The sequence below is a fragment of the Mustelus asterias genome, chromosome 19 (genome assembly GCF_964213995.1).
Source record: "Mustelus asterias chromosome 19, sMusAst1.hap1.1, whole genome shotgun sequence".
Taxonomy (NCBI): domain Eukaryota; kingdom Metazoa; phylum Chordata; class Chondrichthyes; order Carcharhiniformes; family Triakidae; genus Mustelus; species Mustelus asterias.
Genome location: NC_135819.1, coordinates 13,402,782 through 13,415,418, shown reverse-complemented (window position 1 = coordinate 13,415,418; position 12,637 = coordinate 13,402,782). Strand labels below are relative to the sequence as shown.

Genomic DNA, 12,637 nt, shown 5'->3' with positions numbered 1-12,637 from the left:
GCTCCTTCACTTCCTAAGATCTTATTCTTTTACTTGATGGCTTTTGTCTGATTCCTGGTCCTGTGGATCATAGAATCATAGAAACCCTACAGTGAAGAAGGAGGCCATTCGGCCCATCAAGTCTGCATCGAACACAATCCCACCCAGGCCCTATCCCCACGACTCCACACATTTACCCCGCTAATCCCTCTAACCTACACATCCCAGGACACTAAGGGGCAATTTAGCATGGCCAATCAACCTAACCCGCACATCTTTGGACTGTGGGAGGAAACCGGAGCACCCAGAGGAAACCCACGCAGACACGGGGAGAACATGCAGACTCTGCACAGACAGTGAGCCAAGCAGCGAATCGAACACGTGTCCCTGGCGCTGTGAGGCAGCAGTGCTAACCAATGTGCCACCGTGCCTTGCCACCCGACCTGCTTGGGTTGGTTTTCTGTGCCAAACACGTCGGGCGGGATTTTACCACCGTAACCCCATGCATTTACCCTCGCTAGTCCCCCTGACACTAAGGGGCAATTTAGCATGGCCAATCCACCTAACCCGCACATCTTCGGAGTGTCGGTGGAAACGCGCGCAGGCACGGGGAGAACGTGCAAACCCCACACAGGCGGTCACCTGAACCCGGGTCCCTGGTGCTGTGAGGCAGCAGTGCTAACCACTGTGTCATCCAGAGTCAATGGATGTTTGAAAGGCTTGTAGCATTTTCTGGCCTTCCCCCCCGAATGATGGGGCTGTAAAATTCGGCCGTGTGTCTCATATCACACTCACTCCACACAATCACATTGTCCAGAACCTTTCTCATTCACCGTGTTGTATACTGAGCCAATGGCCGGAATCTTACCGTCCCACTCGCCACAGGGATCGGAGCGGGCGAGAGGCGGACCATGGGAAGGCCTGTTGACCCTCAAGCGGGATTTTCCAGTTTGGGGACGAACGAGCCATAAAATCCCACCCAATGAGTCAAACCCTTCCACTCAGCCCCGTTTCAGGAAGTATCCATTCATTGTCATTTCCAATGCAAGCATTGTGCACTTTGATAATTGCCCTCTGTGTAATGCTCGGCACTTTAACTCAGCAGCATCCACTGCCAAGTTTCACGGGCGAACTCAGCACAATTTGAAATCTAATCACTTTTGTGGCCATATAGATTGTGTTAAGTGTGTGCAGTTCAGTCTGAATTGCTGAAATGTTATTAAAGAGACTGAGGCGCAGAGAAGTTCAGATTGGCAATTTTTATGTTAATGGAAATTGAGATGGAAGCAGAGACCTGACTCCAGCGTTTCAGTGCCATATTTATCCGGCACTGACTATTATCTCAATGAGCTAAAAGCTGCTTCGTGGTTAAAGCTGTTAGAAATGCGACACTCCAGGGGAGGAGGTTAGTGCTCTGCTTTAGAAGTTGTTACTGACCTCCCATCGACAAACAGAATTGAAAAACCATTTATTGTGTGACCTCAATAAGCCGGTGAAAGTTCCATCTCGAGTTTGGAGCTGGAGGCTAGATACGAGATTGTTTCCACACACACAATCCAGACGTATATCTTTGCACAGTAAGGGGCAATTTAGCATGGTCAATCCACCTATCCAGCAGATCTTTGGACACTAAGGGACAATTTAGCATGGTCAATCCACCTAACCAGCAGATCTTTGGACACTAAGGGACAATTTAGCATGGCCAATCCACCTAACCTGCACATCTTTAGACAGCACCCAGGGACCCGAGTTCAATTCCGGCCTCGGGTGACTGTCCATGTGGAGTCTGCACGTTCTCCCCCAGTGTCTGCGTGGGTTTCCTCCGGGTGCTCCGGTTTCCTCCCATAGTCTAAAGATGTGCAGGTTGGGTGGATTGGCCATGCTAAATTGCCCCTTAGTGTCCAAAGATATACGTGTTAGGTTGATTGGCCATGCTAAATTGCTCTTTAGTGTCAGGGGGACTAGCTAGGGTAAATACATGGAGTTATGGGGATAGGGTCTGGGTGGGATTGTGGTCGGTGTAGACTCGATGGGCCAAATGGGCACCTCCTGCACAGTAAGGATTCTATGGTATATAGAAAGTACTGTAAGTTATGGAGTTCATTGTCTGACCCAGCTGAGAGTGCCATTTCAAAAAGTGGCCCTAATATCCTCACTTAATGTGTGCAGGTCAGCTGAATCTTTGCTTCAGCCTATTCAGGATGCATCCAGTATTAATTCTGGTTGACCCTGCATATTCTCTGTTATATAGGGGGCAGCACAGTGGTTAGTGCTGCTGCCTCACTGCGCCAGGGATCTAGGTTCAATCCCAGCCTCAGGTCACTGTCTGTGCGAAGTCTGCATGTTCTCCCCGTGTCTGTGTGGGTTTCCTCCGGGTGCTCCAGTTTTTTCCGACAAACCAAAGATGTGCAGGTTAGGTGGATTGGCCATGCTAAACTGCCCCTTAGTGTCCAAAGATCTGTAGGTTAGGAGGGTTGACCATGCTAAATTGCCCCTAGGTGTCCAAAGATGTGCAGATTAGATGAATTGGCCATGCTAAATTGTCCCTTAGTGTCCCAAAATGTGCAGGTTAGATGAATTGGCCATGCTAAAATGTCCCTTAGTGTCCCAAGATGTGCAGGTTAGGTGGATTGGCCATGCTAAATTGTCCCTTGGTGTCCAAAGATGTGCAGGTTAGATAGATTGGCCATGCTAAATTTTTAGCCCATTAGTGTCCCAGGATGTGTAGGTTTGATGAATTAGCCATGCTAAATTGCCCTTTAGTGCCCAATGATGTGTAGGTTAGGTGGATTGGCCTTGCTAAACATGGTTAGGGCAGGGGAGAAGGCCTGGGTAAGACACTCTATCAGAGAGTCAGTGCAGACCCGATGGGCTGAATAGTCTCCTTCTGCACTGTAGGGATCCTATGATTCTATGTTTGGATTTATCCAGAGTTGAAAGGGGTAGCCAGGTTCTGTAGGAGCACTCCCCGCTGCTGCTCCTTCAAAACATCTTGGCTCTGTGGATGCCTCACATTCAAGGCGCCATTCGTGATTCTAGAATGGTAGCCATTGTCATGCTTGATTAATTTCCTATTCTTGCTGATTTTTCTGACCCTCACACCCATTATATTTGGTCCACTCCAGCGCTGCGAACATATCCGTGAAAGCCCAGTGGGGAACTCAATGGGACTCCTCCAGAACGCTCGATTGTTCGCTCATGTCTAACTATCTAAACCACCGGAACATTTCAAATCCTGTGTTAACCTAATGCTCATTCTCTTCTCTCGGTAGGAGGCACCTATGAAGTTAAGCAACACGGTTTCTTCAAAGACCTGGACTGGACCAGCTTGCTGCGTCAGAAGGCGGAATTCATTCCCCACCTGGAGTCGGAAGAAGACACCAGTTACTTTGACAGCAAGTGTCTTTTCTACTAAGCAAGGCCTTTGGTTGGGGATGGGGGTGGTTTGGGGAAGGGGTGGGAGGTTGCCAGGATTTATGATTCTTTTATTAAAACTTAATTATTTGAGATTCAAAGTTCTGAGACTCAATAGTGGCCAGCAGGGAAGAAAAGACTGTGCCCATTGATTGACTGTTCCATCAAGCATCTGACCTTGACTCTTTTATTTATTAATTCGTTCGACATGGACGTCACTGGCTGGTCAGCATTTATTGCCCGTCACTCGTTGCCCTTGAAACTGAGTGGCTTGCTAGACCATTTCAGAGGACAATTGAGAGTCAACATCACCATTGTTGTGGCTCTGGAGTCATCCATAAGCCAGACCAGTAAAGGACGACAGATTTCCTTCCCTAAGAGTCATTAGTGAACCAAATGGGTTTTTCCGACAATCGACAATGGTCATCAGTAGAATCATAGAATCCTACAGTGCAGAAGGAGGCCATTCGGCCCATCAAGTCTGCAATCCCACAACCATCGGGTCTGCAATCACACAATCCCACCCCAGGCCCTATCCCCATAACCCCATGCATTTACCCATGCTAGTCCCCCTGACACTAAGGGCCAATATAGAATGGCCAATCCACCTAACCCGCACATCTTTGGACTGTGGGTGGAAACCGGAGCACCCGGAGGAAACCCACGCAGACATGGGGAGAACGCGCAGACTTCGCACAGACAGTGACCCAAGCTGGAAATCGAACCCTGGTCCCTGGCGCTGTGAGGCAGCAGCGCTAACCACTGTGCCACCATGCCACCCATCCGTAGATTTTCTTAACTCCAGATATTTTTTTATGGAATTCAAATTCCACCATCTGCCGTGGCGGGATTCGAACCCGGGTCCCTACAACATTAGATGAGTTTCTGGATTAATAGTCTAGCGATAATAACACTAGGCCATCGCCACCCCTTGCTGCTTGGCTTGGAGAGCTGGAGAACACAGGAGAAGTGGGGAAGGGAGGTTTGGGGGGGACAGTCTGTACCAATTCTGGCCCCCTCACATCTGTCTGGGTAGCAGCAATGGGGAGAGGTGTGGGGGCGGGGGGAGGGGGCGGGGGTGGGGGAGGGGCGGTGGGGGAGGGGAGGTCGGGGGGTTGGAGGAGGGGGGGAGCGGTGGCTGGAACAGGGAGGTGCAATTCGGGTATGAGTGGGTCGATAATAGTCCAGGGAAACTCCAGTCAGGAAGAGCGTTGGGCAAGGCGGCCAGGCTCGGTGGAAGGGTTCGGGTGACGAGAGGGATTTCACTCCCTCACTGTGGATCTGAAATAATGCCGCTCTCTCTCTCTCCGCAGCCCGCTCTGATCGCTATCACCACGTCAATTCCTACGACGAAGATGACACGAATGAAGATGAGCCGGTGGAAATTCGACAGTTTTCCTCCTGCTCACCTCGATTTATTAAGGTACTTCCATGGGTGTGAGTGCGCCTGCCCTTCCCTTAGGCCCCGGTGTTGTTGTGGCCAGTGGGTGCGTGACATTGTCTGCATACTGAGTGCAGAATGCCCAGCAGGACAATTACACAGGCCCTCAGCAACAGGTCTGGTCGGCATGTTTAAATTGGCTCCCAAAACCGCCCACTTATTGATTCTAATGAAGGATCAACAAAGAACCAAGAACAATCCAGCACAGGAACAAGCCCTTCGGTCCTCCAAGCCTGCGCCGATTATGATGCCTGCCTAAACTAAAACCGTACGCACTTAGAGAGTCCATATCCTTCCATTCCCATCCTATTCATGTATTCGTCTAGTTGCCCCTTAAATGCCGCTATCGTACCTGCTCCCACCACCTCCCCGGGCAGCGCGTTCCAGACATTCACCACCCTCTGTGTAAAAAACTTGCCTCGCACATCTCCTCTAAACCTTTCCCCCACACATCTTAAACCTCTGTCCCCTAGTACTTGACTTTTCCACCCTAGGAAAGAGCATCTGATTATCCACTCTATCCATGCCCCTCATAATCTTGTAAACCTTTATCAGATCATCCCCTCGACCTCCATCGTTCCAGTGAGATCAAACCGAGTTTATCCAACCCCTCCTCATAGCTAATACCTCCATATCGGGCAACATCATAGAAATCATAGAAACCCTACAGTACAGAAAGAGGCCATTTGGCCCATCGAGTCTGCACCGACCACAATCCCACCCAGGCCCTACCCCATATCCCTACATATTTTACCCACTAATCCCTCTAACCTACGCATCTCAGGACACTAAGGGGCAATTTTTAGCATGGCCAATCATCCTAACTCGCACATCTTTGGACTGTGGGAGGAAACCGGAGCACCCGGAGGAAACCCACGCAGACACGAGGAGAATGTGCAAACTCCACACAGACAGTGACCCAAGCCGGGAATCGAACCCAGGTCCCTGGAGCTGTGAAGCAGCAGTGCTAACCACTGTGCTGCCGTCCCGCCCGGTAAACCTCTTCTGTACCCTCTCCAAAGCATCCACATCCTTCTGGTAGTGTGGCGACCATATTCTAAATGAGGCCTAACTAAAGTTCTGTACAGATGCAGCATGGCCTGCGAATTTTTATATTCAATGCTCCGACCGATGAAGGCAAGCATGCCGTATGCCTTCCTGAAATCAACCTTTGATTTGATTTGATTTATGAGTATACAATGAAAAGTATTGTTTCTTGTGCGCTATACAGACAGAATCAAACCTCAGGCAGGACAATATGTAGACCGTTTCTCCTGTCCAAGAGGTGACTGGAATTCCTCCAGAGGCACAAAATGGCTAAAAATGTGAGGTAATGGGTGGGATTTTATGGCCTTGCTCGTCCTAAAACTGTAATATCCCGCCCGAGGTCAACGGGCCTTCCCATTGTCCGCCCCTCGCCCGCTCCAATTCCTGTGGCGGGCAGGACGGTAAAATTCTAGCCTTTGTTAGTGCTGTAAGATATGTCTTTTCAATGCTTTACTCCAAATATATAGATTTGAGGAATATTTTGAACAAGAGGTTCCCACAACTTTCCTTTTAACAAAGCTTAGGTGAATCGATGGCATGTTGTACCTGCTACATCGGAAAGAGAAAGTCTCTACAGGCTGAGTGCATTAGCCATCGTTCCATCCTTTGTACGTCACCTACCATCCAATCTTCCTCATGTAATAAAGGCACAATACCGTGGATGCTGGAATCTGAAACATAAACAGAAAAATGCCGGGAAATCTCAACAGGTCTGACAGCAGCTGTGGAGAGAGAATAGAGCCAACGGTTCTGGATGACCCATCGTCAGAGGTGGTTCTCTCTTCACGAATGCTGTCAGACCCGCTGAGATTTTCCAGCATTTTCTGTACTGATTCCATTCTTTCTTCCACTGTTTCTCTCTATGGAGGTTTCGAGAGCGTGTAGTGACACCTACAGGTTTCCAGTATTACTACAGCACAGAATGAAGGAGAAAACCACCACATTCGCCCCACTCCCCCCCCCCCCCCCCGACTCCCCCGCCCCCCCGGGCAATTGGGACTAGCTTCGGGGTTTAAAAAAAGGGCATCATGGACAAGTTGGGCCAAAGGGCCTGTTTCCATGCTGTAAACCTCTATGACTCTATGACTGTGCACTGGCAGCCATCCATAAACTTTGAATTCCTCCGAAACACTACCATACCTACCAAGTCCCGTTCACCCAGCGCTCCCGAGCTCTCGGACCAACATTGGCTCCAGGCCCACCAGTGCCTCGAATTTCAAATTCGCATCCTTGTTTCCAAATCCCTCCGTAGCCTCATCCCTCCCCTCTCTCTGTAACCTCCAATCTCTCTGTGACTTCCCCTCTCTCTGTGACCTCCCCTCTCTCTGTGACCTCCCCTCTCTCTGTAACCGCCCCTCTCTCTGTGACCGCCCCTCTCTCTGTGACCTCCCCTCTCTGTGTGACCTCCTTTCTCTCTGTGATCCCCCCTCTCTCTGTGACCTCCCCTCTCTCTGTGACCTCCCCTCTCTCTGTGACCTCCCCCAGCCCCACAACCCTCCGATGTAACTGCACTTCTCCAATCTGGCATCTTGCAAATTTCCAGCTTGAATCTTCATACTTTCAGCTGCCGAGACTCTGGAATTCCTGGAATTTGCTTCCAAAATAAACTGTTGTAGCATCATAGAATCCCTACAGTACAAAAGGAGGCCATTCGGCCCTTTGAGTCTGCACCGACAACAATCCCACCCAGACCCTGTCCCCATAAACCCATGCATTTATCCTAGCTAATCCCCCGACACTAAGGAGTAATTTAGCATGGCCAATCCACCTAACCCGCACATCTTTGGACACTAAGGGGCAATTTAGCATGGCCAATCCACCTAACCTACACATCTTTGGACACTATGAGGCAATTTAGCATGGCCAATACACCTAATTGCATACCTTTGGGCACTGAGGGACAATTTAGCATGGCCAATCCACCTAACCCGCACATCTTTGGACACTAAGGGGCAATTTAGCATGGCCAATCCACCTAACCTACACATCTTTGGACTCTGGGAGGAAACCCACGCAGACATGGGGAAAACGTGCAAACTCCACACAGACAGTGATCCAAGCTGGGAATTGAACCCGGGTCCCTGGCCCTGTGAGGCAGCAGTGCTAACCCTGTGCCACCGTGCCACCCCTGTGTCTTTGGGAGGAATTTTCCTGTCCTGCCCACCGCGGGAATCGTAGCGGGCAGGCGGAGGGGGTCGGACCATGCAAAGGTCTGTTGACCTCAGGCGGGATTTTCCGGTTTTGGGGTGAGCGCGGCCAGTAAATCCCACCCTCAGGTTCTCCCTCTTAATTACATCTGTAATTAAACCTCTTACCCAAGCATTTAACTTACCCTAATGTGTCATAAAACGTCAGATTTTGCCTTAGAATGCTCCTGGGATGTTTTGTCTCATTAACAGGTTTTTGTTGTCACGATATTCCGGCCATTGAAGATAACAGAAAATCAGGAACCAGGGAAATACCATTTCCCAGAGGGAAGTTTCAGGGGCTTGCATTTATATAGCGCCTTTCCAGATCTCAGCATGTCCTGAAACGCTTCACAGCCAATGAGGTGTAGCCACTGCTGTCGTGTCAGAAAGCCAGCAGCCATTTTGTGCACAGCAAGCTCCCACAAGCAGCGCTGTGATAACGATCAGATAACCTGCTTTAGCTGATTCAAGTTGATTTATTATTGCCGCAAGTCGGCTTACATTAACACTGCAATGAAGTTACTGTGAAAATCCCCTAATTGCCACACTCCGACGCCTGTTCGGGTACACTGAGGGAGAATTTAGCACCTAACCAGCACGTCTTTCGGACTGTGGGGGGAAACCGGAGCACCCGGAGGAAACCCACGCAGACATGGGGAGAGCGTGCAGACTCCACACAGACAGTGACCCAAGCCAGGAATCGAACCCAGGTCCCTGGTACTGTGAGGCAGCAGTGCTAACCACTGTGCCACCGTGCCGCCCAGAGATGTTGGCTGGAATTTTCCAGCCCCTCTCCCCTACTGGTGGGCCAGTGAACCATTGAAATCACTGTTCACATCGGCGGGGCTGGAAAATTCCGCTGGCGTGAGAGGCCTGGAAACTTCCGACCGTTGATTCCATTGGGTTTTGAAATTCCTTTCCCCTCCTCCAATTTCCTCGTCTGAAGGTGCCGGGGTACAGTGGCACAGTGGCACAGCGTCTCACAGCGCCAGGGACCCGGGTTCGATTCCCAACTTGGGTCACTGTCTGTGACCTCACTGATTGTAACTTTATCAGAGGCACAAGTTAAGCAACTGCTTCTCCACAGATAGTACTTTTTTTCAAAAGAAAGCTGATTATTTTATTTTTTTGAATACTTTATATGAACAAAAGTGTGTGGAGTCTGCACGTTCTCCCCGTGTCTGCGTGGGTTTCCTCCGGTTTCCTCTCCCACACTCCAAAGATGTGCGGCTTAGGTGAACTGGCTAAATTGCCCCTCAGTGTCAGGGGGTCTAGCATGGGTAAATGCATTGGGTTATGGGGATAGGGCCTGGTTGGGTGCAGACTCGATGGGCCACATGGCCACCTCCTGCACTGTAGGGACTCTCTGATACAGCTGAATAGGTCTCCCATACCTCGCCAATCTGCATGTGTGGCTAGGGGTAAGTGAGTGATGATTTTTATAAATGACCTGGATGAGGAAGTGGAGGGATGGGTTGGTAAGTTTGCTGATGACACAAAGGTTGGAGGTGTTGTGGATAGTGTGGAGGGATGTCAGAAGTTGCAGCGAGACATTGATAGGATGCAAGACTGGGCGGAGAAGTGGCAGATGGAGTTTAACCCAGATAAGTGTGAGGTGGTTCATTTTGGCAGGTCAAATAGGATGGCGGAATATAATATTAATGGTAGGACTCTTGGCAGTGTGGAAGATCAGAAGGATCTTGGGGTCCGAGTTCATAGGACGCTCAAAGCAGCTGTGCAGGTTGTGGTTAAGAAGGCGTATGGTGTACTGGCCTTCATCAATCGAGGAATTGAGTTTAGGAGTCGTGAGATAATGTTGCAGCTATATAAGACCCTGGTCAGACCCCACTTGGAGTACTGTGCCCAGTTCTGGTCACCTCATTACAGGAAGGATGTGGAAGCCATAGAAAGGGTGCAGAGGGGATTTGCAAGGATGTTGCCTGGATTGGGGGGCAGCCTTATGAGGATAGGTTGAGTGAGCTTGGCCTTTTCTCCTTGGAGAGACGAAGGATGAGGGGTGACCTGATAGAGGTGTATAAGATGTTGAGAGGTATTGATTGAGTTGACAGTCAGAGGCTTTTTCCTAGGGCTGAAATGGTTGCCACAAGAGGACACAGGTTTAAGGTGCTGGGGAGTAGGTACAGAGGAGATGTTAGGGGTAAGTTTTTCACTCAGAGGGTGGCGGGTGCGTGGAAGGGGCTGCCAGCAACGGTGGTGGAGGCGGATTTGATAGGGTCTTTTAAGAGACTTTTAGATAAGTACATGGAACTTAGTAAGATAGAGGGTTATAGGTAAGCCTAGTAATCGCTAAGGTAGGGACATGTTCAGCACAACTTTGTGGGCTGAAGGGCCTGTATTGTGCTGTAGTTTTTCTGTTTTTTTCTATGTTTCTATGTTATGCTAACACTGGGTTGCGATGTGTGCAGGTTTACAGCAGTATGGAGCGTCTCACTCAGCATGAGGAACAGAAAGCTCCAGTGGTCACCCGTCGGAATCTAAACAAGCATAAGGAGGAAAAGAGTGACAAGATGGAGGGCTTGAGCGCCACTGGAACCCGGGACAAGAGTTGGAGAACAAGCTCTCCAGAGATGTATGTAGGGCAGCTATACTGCTGCGATAAAGTTTCCTCTCCTCTTATACCTAAGCTTCAAGTATGCCAGTCTAGTTAACACGCACACGCTCCTTCTCTAATCCTTCTTAAAAATTATTTTCTTCATAATCTAATTCCTCACTATAGGAAGCCTCACAACACCAGGTTAAAGTCCAACAGGTTTATTTAGCAACACGAGCTTTCGGAGCACTGCCCCTTCATCAGGTGAATGGAGCAGCTCTCCGAAACCTCGTGGTACCAAATAAACCTGTTGGGACTTTAACCTGGTGTTGTGAGACTTCTTACTGTGCCCACCCCATTCCAACGCCAGCACCTCCACATTACAATCCCTCACCATCTCTGGATAAAAGCAAATTACTGCGGGTGCTGGAATCTGAAACCAGAAGAGAAAATGCTGGAAAATCTCAGCAGGTCTGGGAGCATCTGTTTAGCAGAGAAAAGAGCTGACGTTTCGAGTCCGAATGACCCTTTGTCAAAGAGGAAAGGCATAGAAAGTGGGAGATATTTACTGTAGGGAGAGGGGATGAAAGATGAGTCGTAGCCACAAAAACTAGGGGAAAGGCTGCTAATGGCAGTCCATAGAGAGAATAGAAGGTGTGAATGGCCAAACGGCAGAGAGGCTGGAATTAGAGGGTAAACTGTGACAGATGAAGATGTTGGGGGAGGGGGGAGATGGATGGGAGAGAGGTAAAATTGTGAAGAAGGGGGGAAAAGGGAAGCAAAGGGGGAGAAAAGGTGGAATAAAATAGGGGGAAAGAGTGGGAGGGCAAGAAAAATAAAGAAAGACAAGAAAGAAATAAAAGGTAGAGGACGGTTAAAAATTAAATAAATTGAAAGCAGAGGGGTCCCACTTCCTGTGCCTTTTAGCTTTGACAAAGGGTCATCCGGACTCGAAACGTCAGCTCTTTTCTCTCCTTCCTGATGGTGCCAGACCTGCTGAGATTTTCCAGTGTTTTCTCTTTTGCCCTCACTATCTCTGTAGCATCCTCCTGTCCTGCAGCCCCTCGAGATTTCAAAGCCTCTCCAACTCTTTTCTGCATTACCCACTTCCAAAGCACACCACTGGCTGTTGTGTCCTTCAGCGGCCTGTTCCCGAAGCGCTGGGATTTCCTCTCCATTCACCTCCTCCTCCTCCTTTAAAATGCTGCTTAAAAGCCATTCCTTTGATCAGGAATTTGGCCAAACTGTCCCAATGTCTCAGTCTTTGATGCACTGAGAGGCTGCCAGACATTCAGACAGTGGCCCAAGCCGGGAATCGAACCCGGGTCCCTGGCGCTATGAGGCAGCATCACAGTGTTTGGTTTTGTTTCAACGTGGATCAGTTAGGATATTGTTCGGGATAACCATGTGAGAGGAGGGGAAGGTGACTGCCACACAGCCTTGGGGGTGCTGAGGTTTAAGTTTGCTCTGATGCCTCCCCCCCTTACATAGAAACAAGAAGCAGGAGGAGGCCATTCGGCCCTTCCAGTCTGCTCCGCCATTCATTTTGATCATGGCTGATCATCAAATTCAATTTCCTAATCCCTTTAGCCCCAAGAGCTATATCTACTTTCTTCTTGAAATCACACAATGTTTTGGCCTCAACTACTTTCTGTGGTAGTGAATTCCACACATTCACCACCCTCTGGGTGAAGAAATTTCTCCTCACCTCAGTCCTAAAAGGTTTACCCCTTAACCTCAAACTATGACCCCTAGTTCTGGACTCCCCCACCATCGGGAACATTCTTTCTGAACCTACCCTGTCTAACCCTGTTAGAATTTTATAAGTTTCTATGAGATCCCCTCTCAGTCTTCCAAACAGTAAGAAGCCTCACAACACCAGGTTAAAGTCCAACAGGTTTATTTGGAATCACGAGCTTTCGGAGCGCTGCTCCTTCATCAGGTGAGTGAATGAAATTGATGAAGGGGCAGTGCTCCGAAAGCACGTGCTACCAAATAAACTTGTTGGACTTTAAC

General features: G+C 49.3%; 1 protein-coding gene across 1 annotated transcript in view; it reads left to right on the top strand.

Moving 5' to 3' along the window:
- Positions 1-12,637, top strand: part of LOC144507633 (microtubule-associated serine/threonine-protein kinase 1-like) — a 118,866-nt gene that overhangs the window by 83,657 nt on the left and 22,572 nt on the right. The window contains exons 18-20 of the mRNA XM_078234789.1: positions 3,252-3,374; positions 4,707-4,816; positions 10,497-10,660. Of these exons, the coding sequence (XP_078090915.1) occupies positions 3,252-3,374; positions 4,707-4,816; positions 10,497-10,660 (397 nt within the window). The remainder of the gene's footprint in view (positions 1-3,251; positions 3,375-4,706; positions 4,817-10,496; positions 10,661-12,637) is intronic.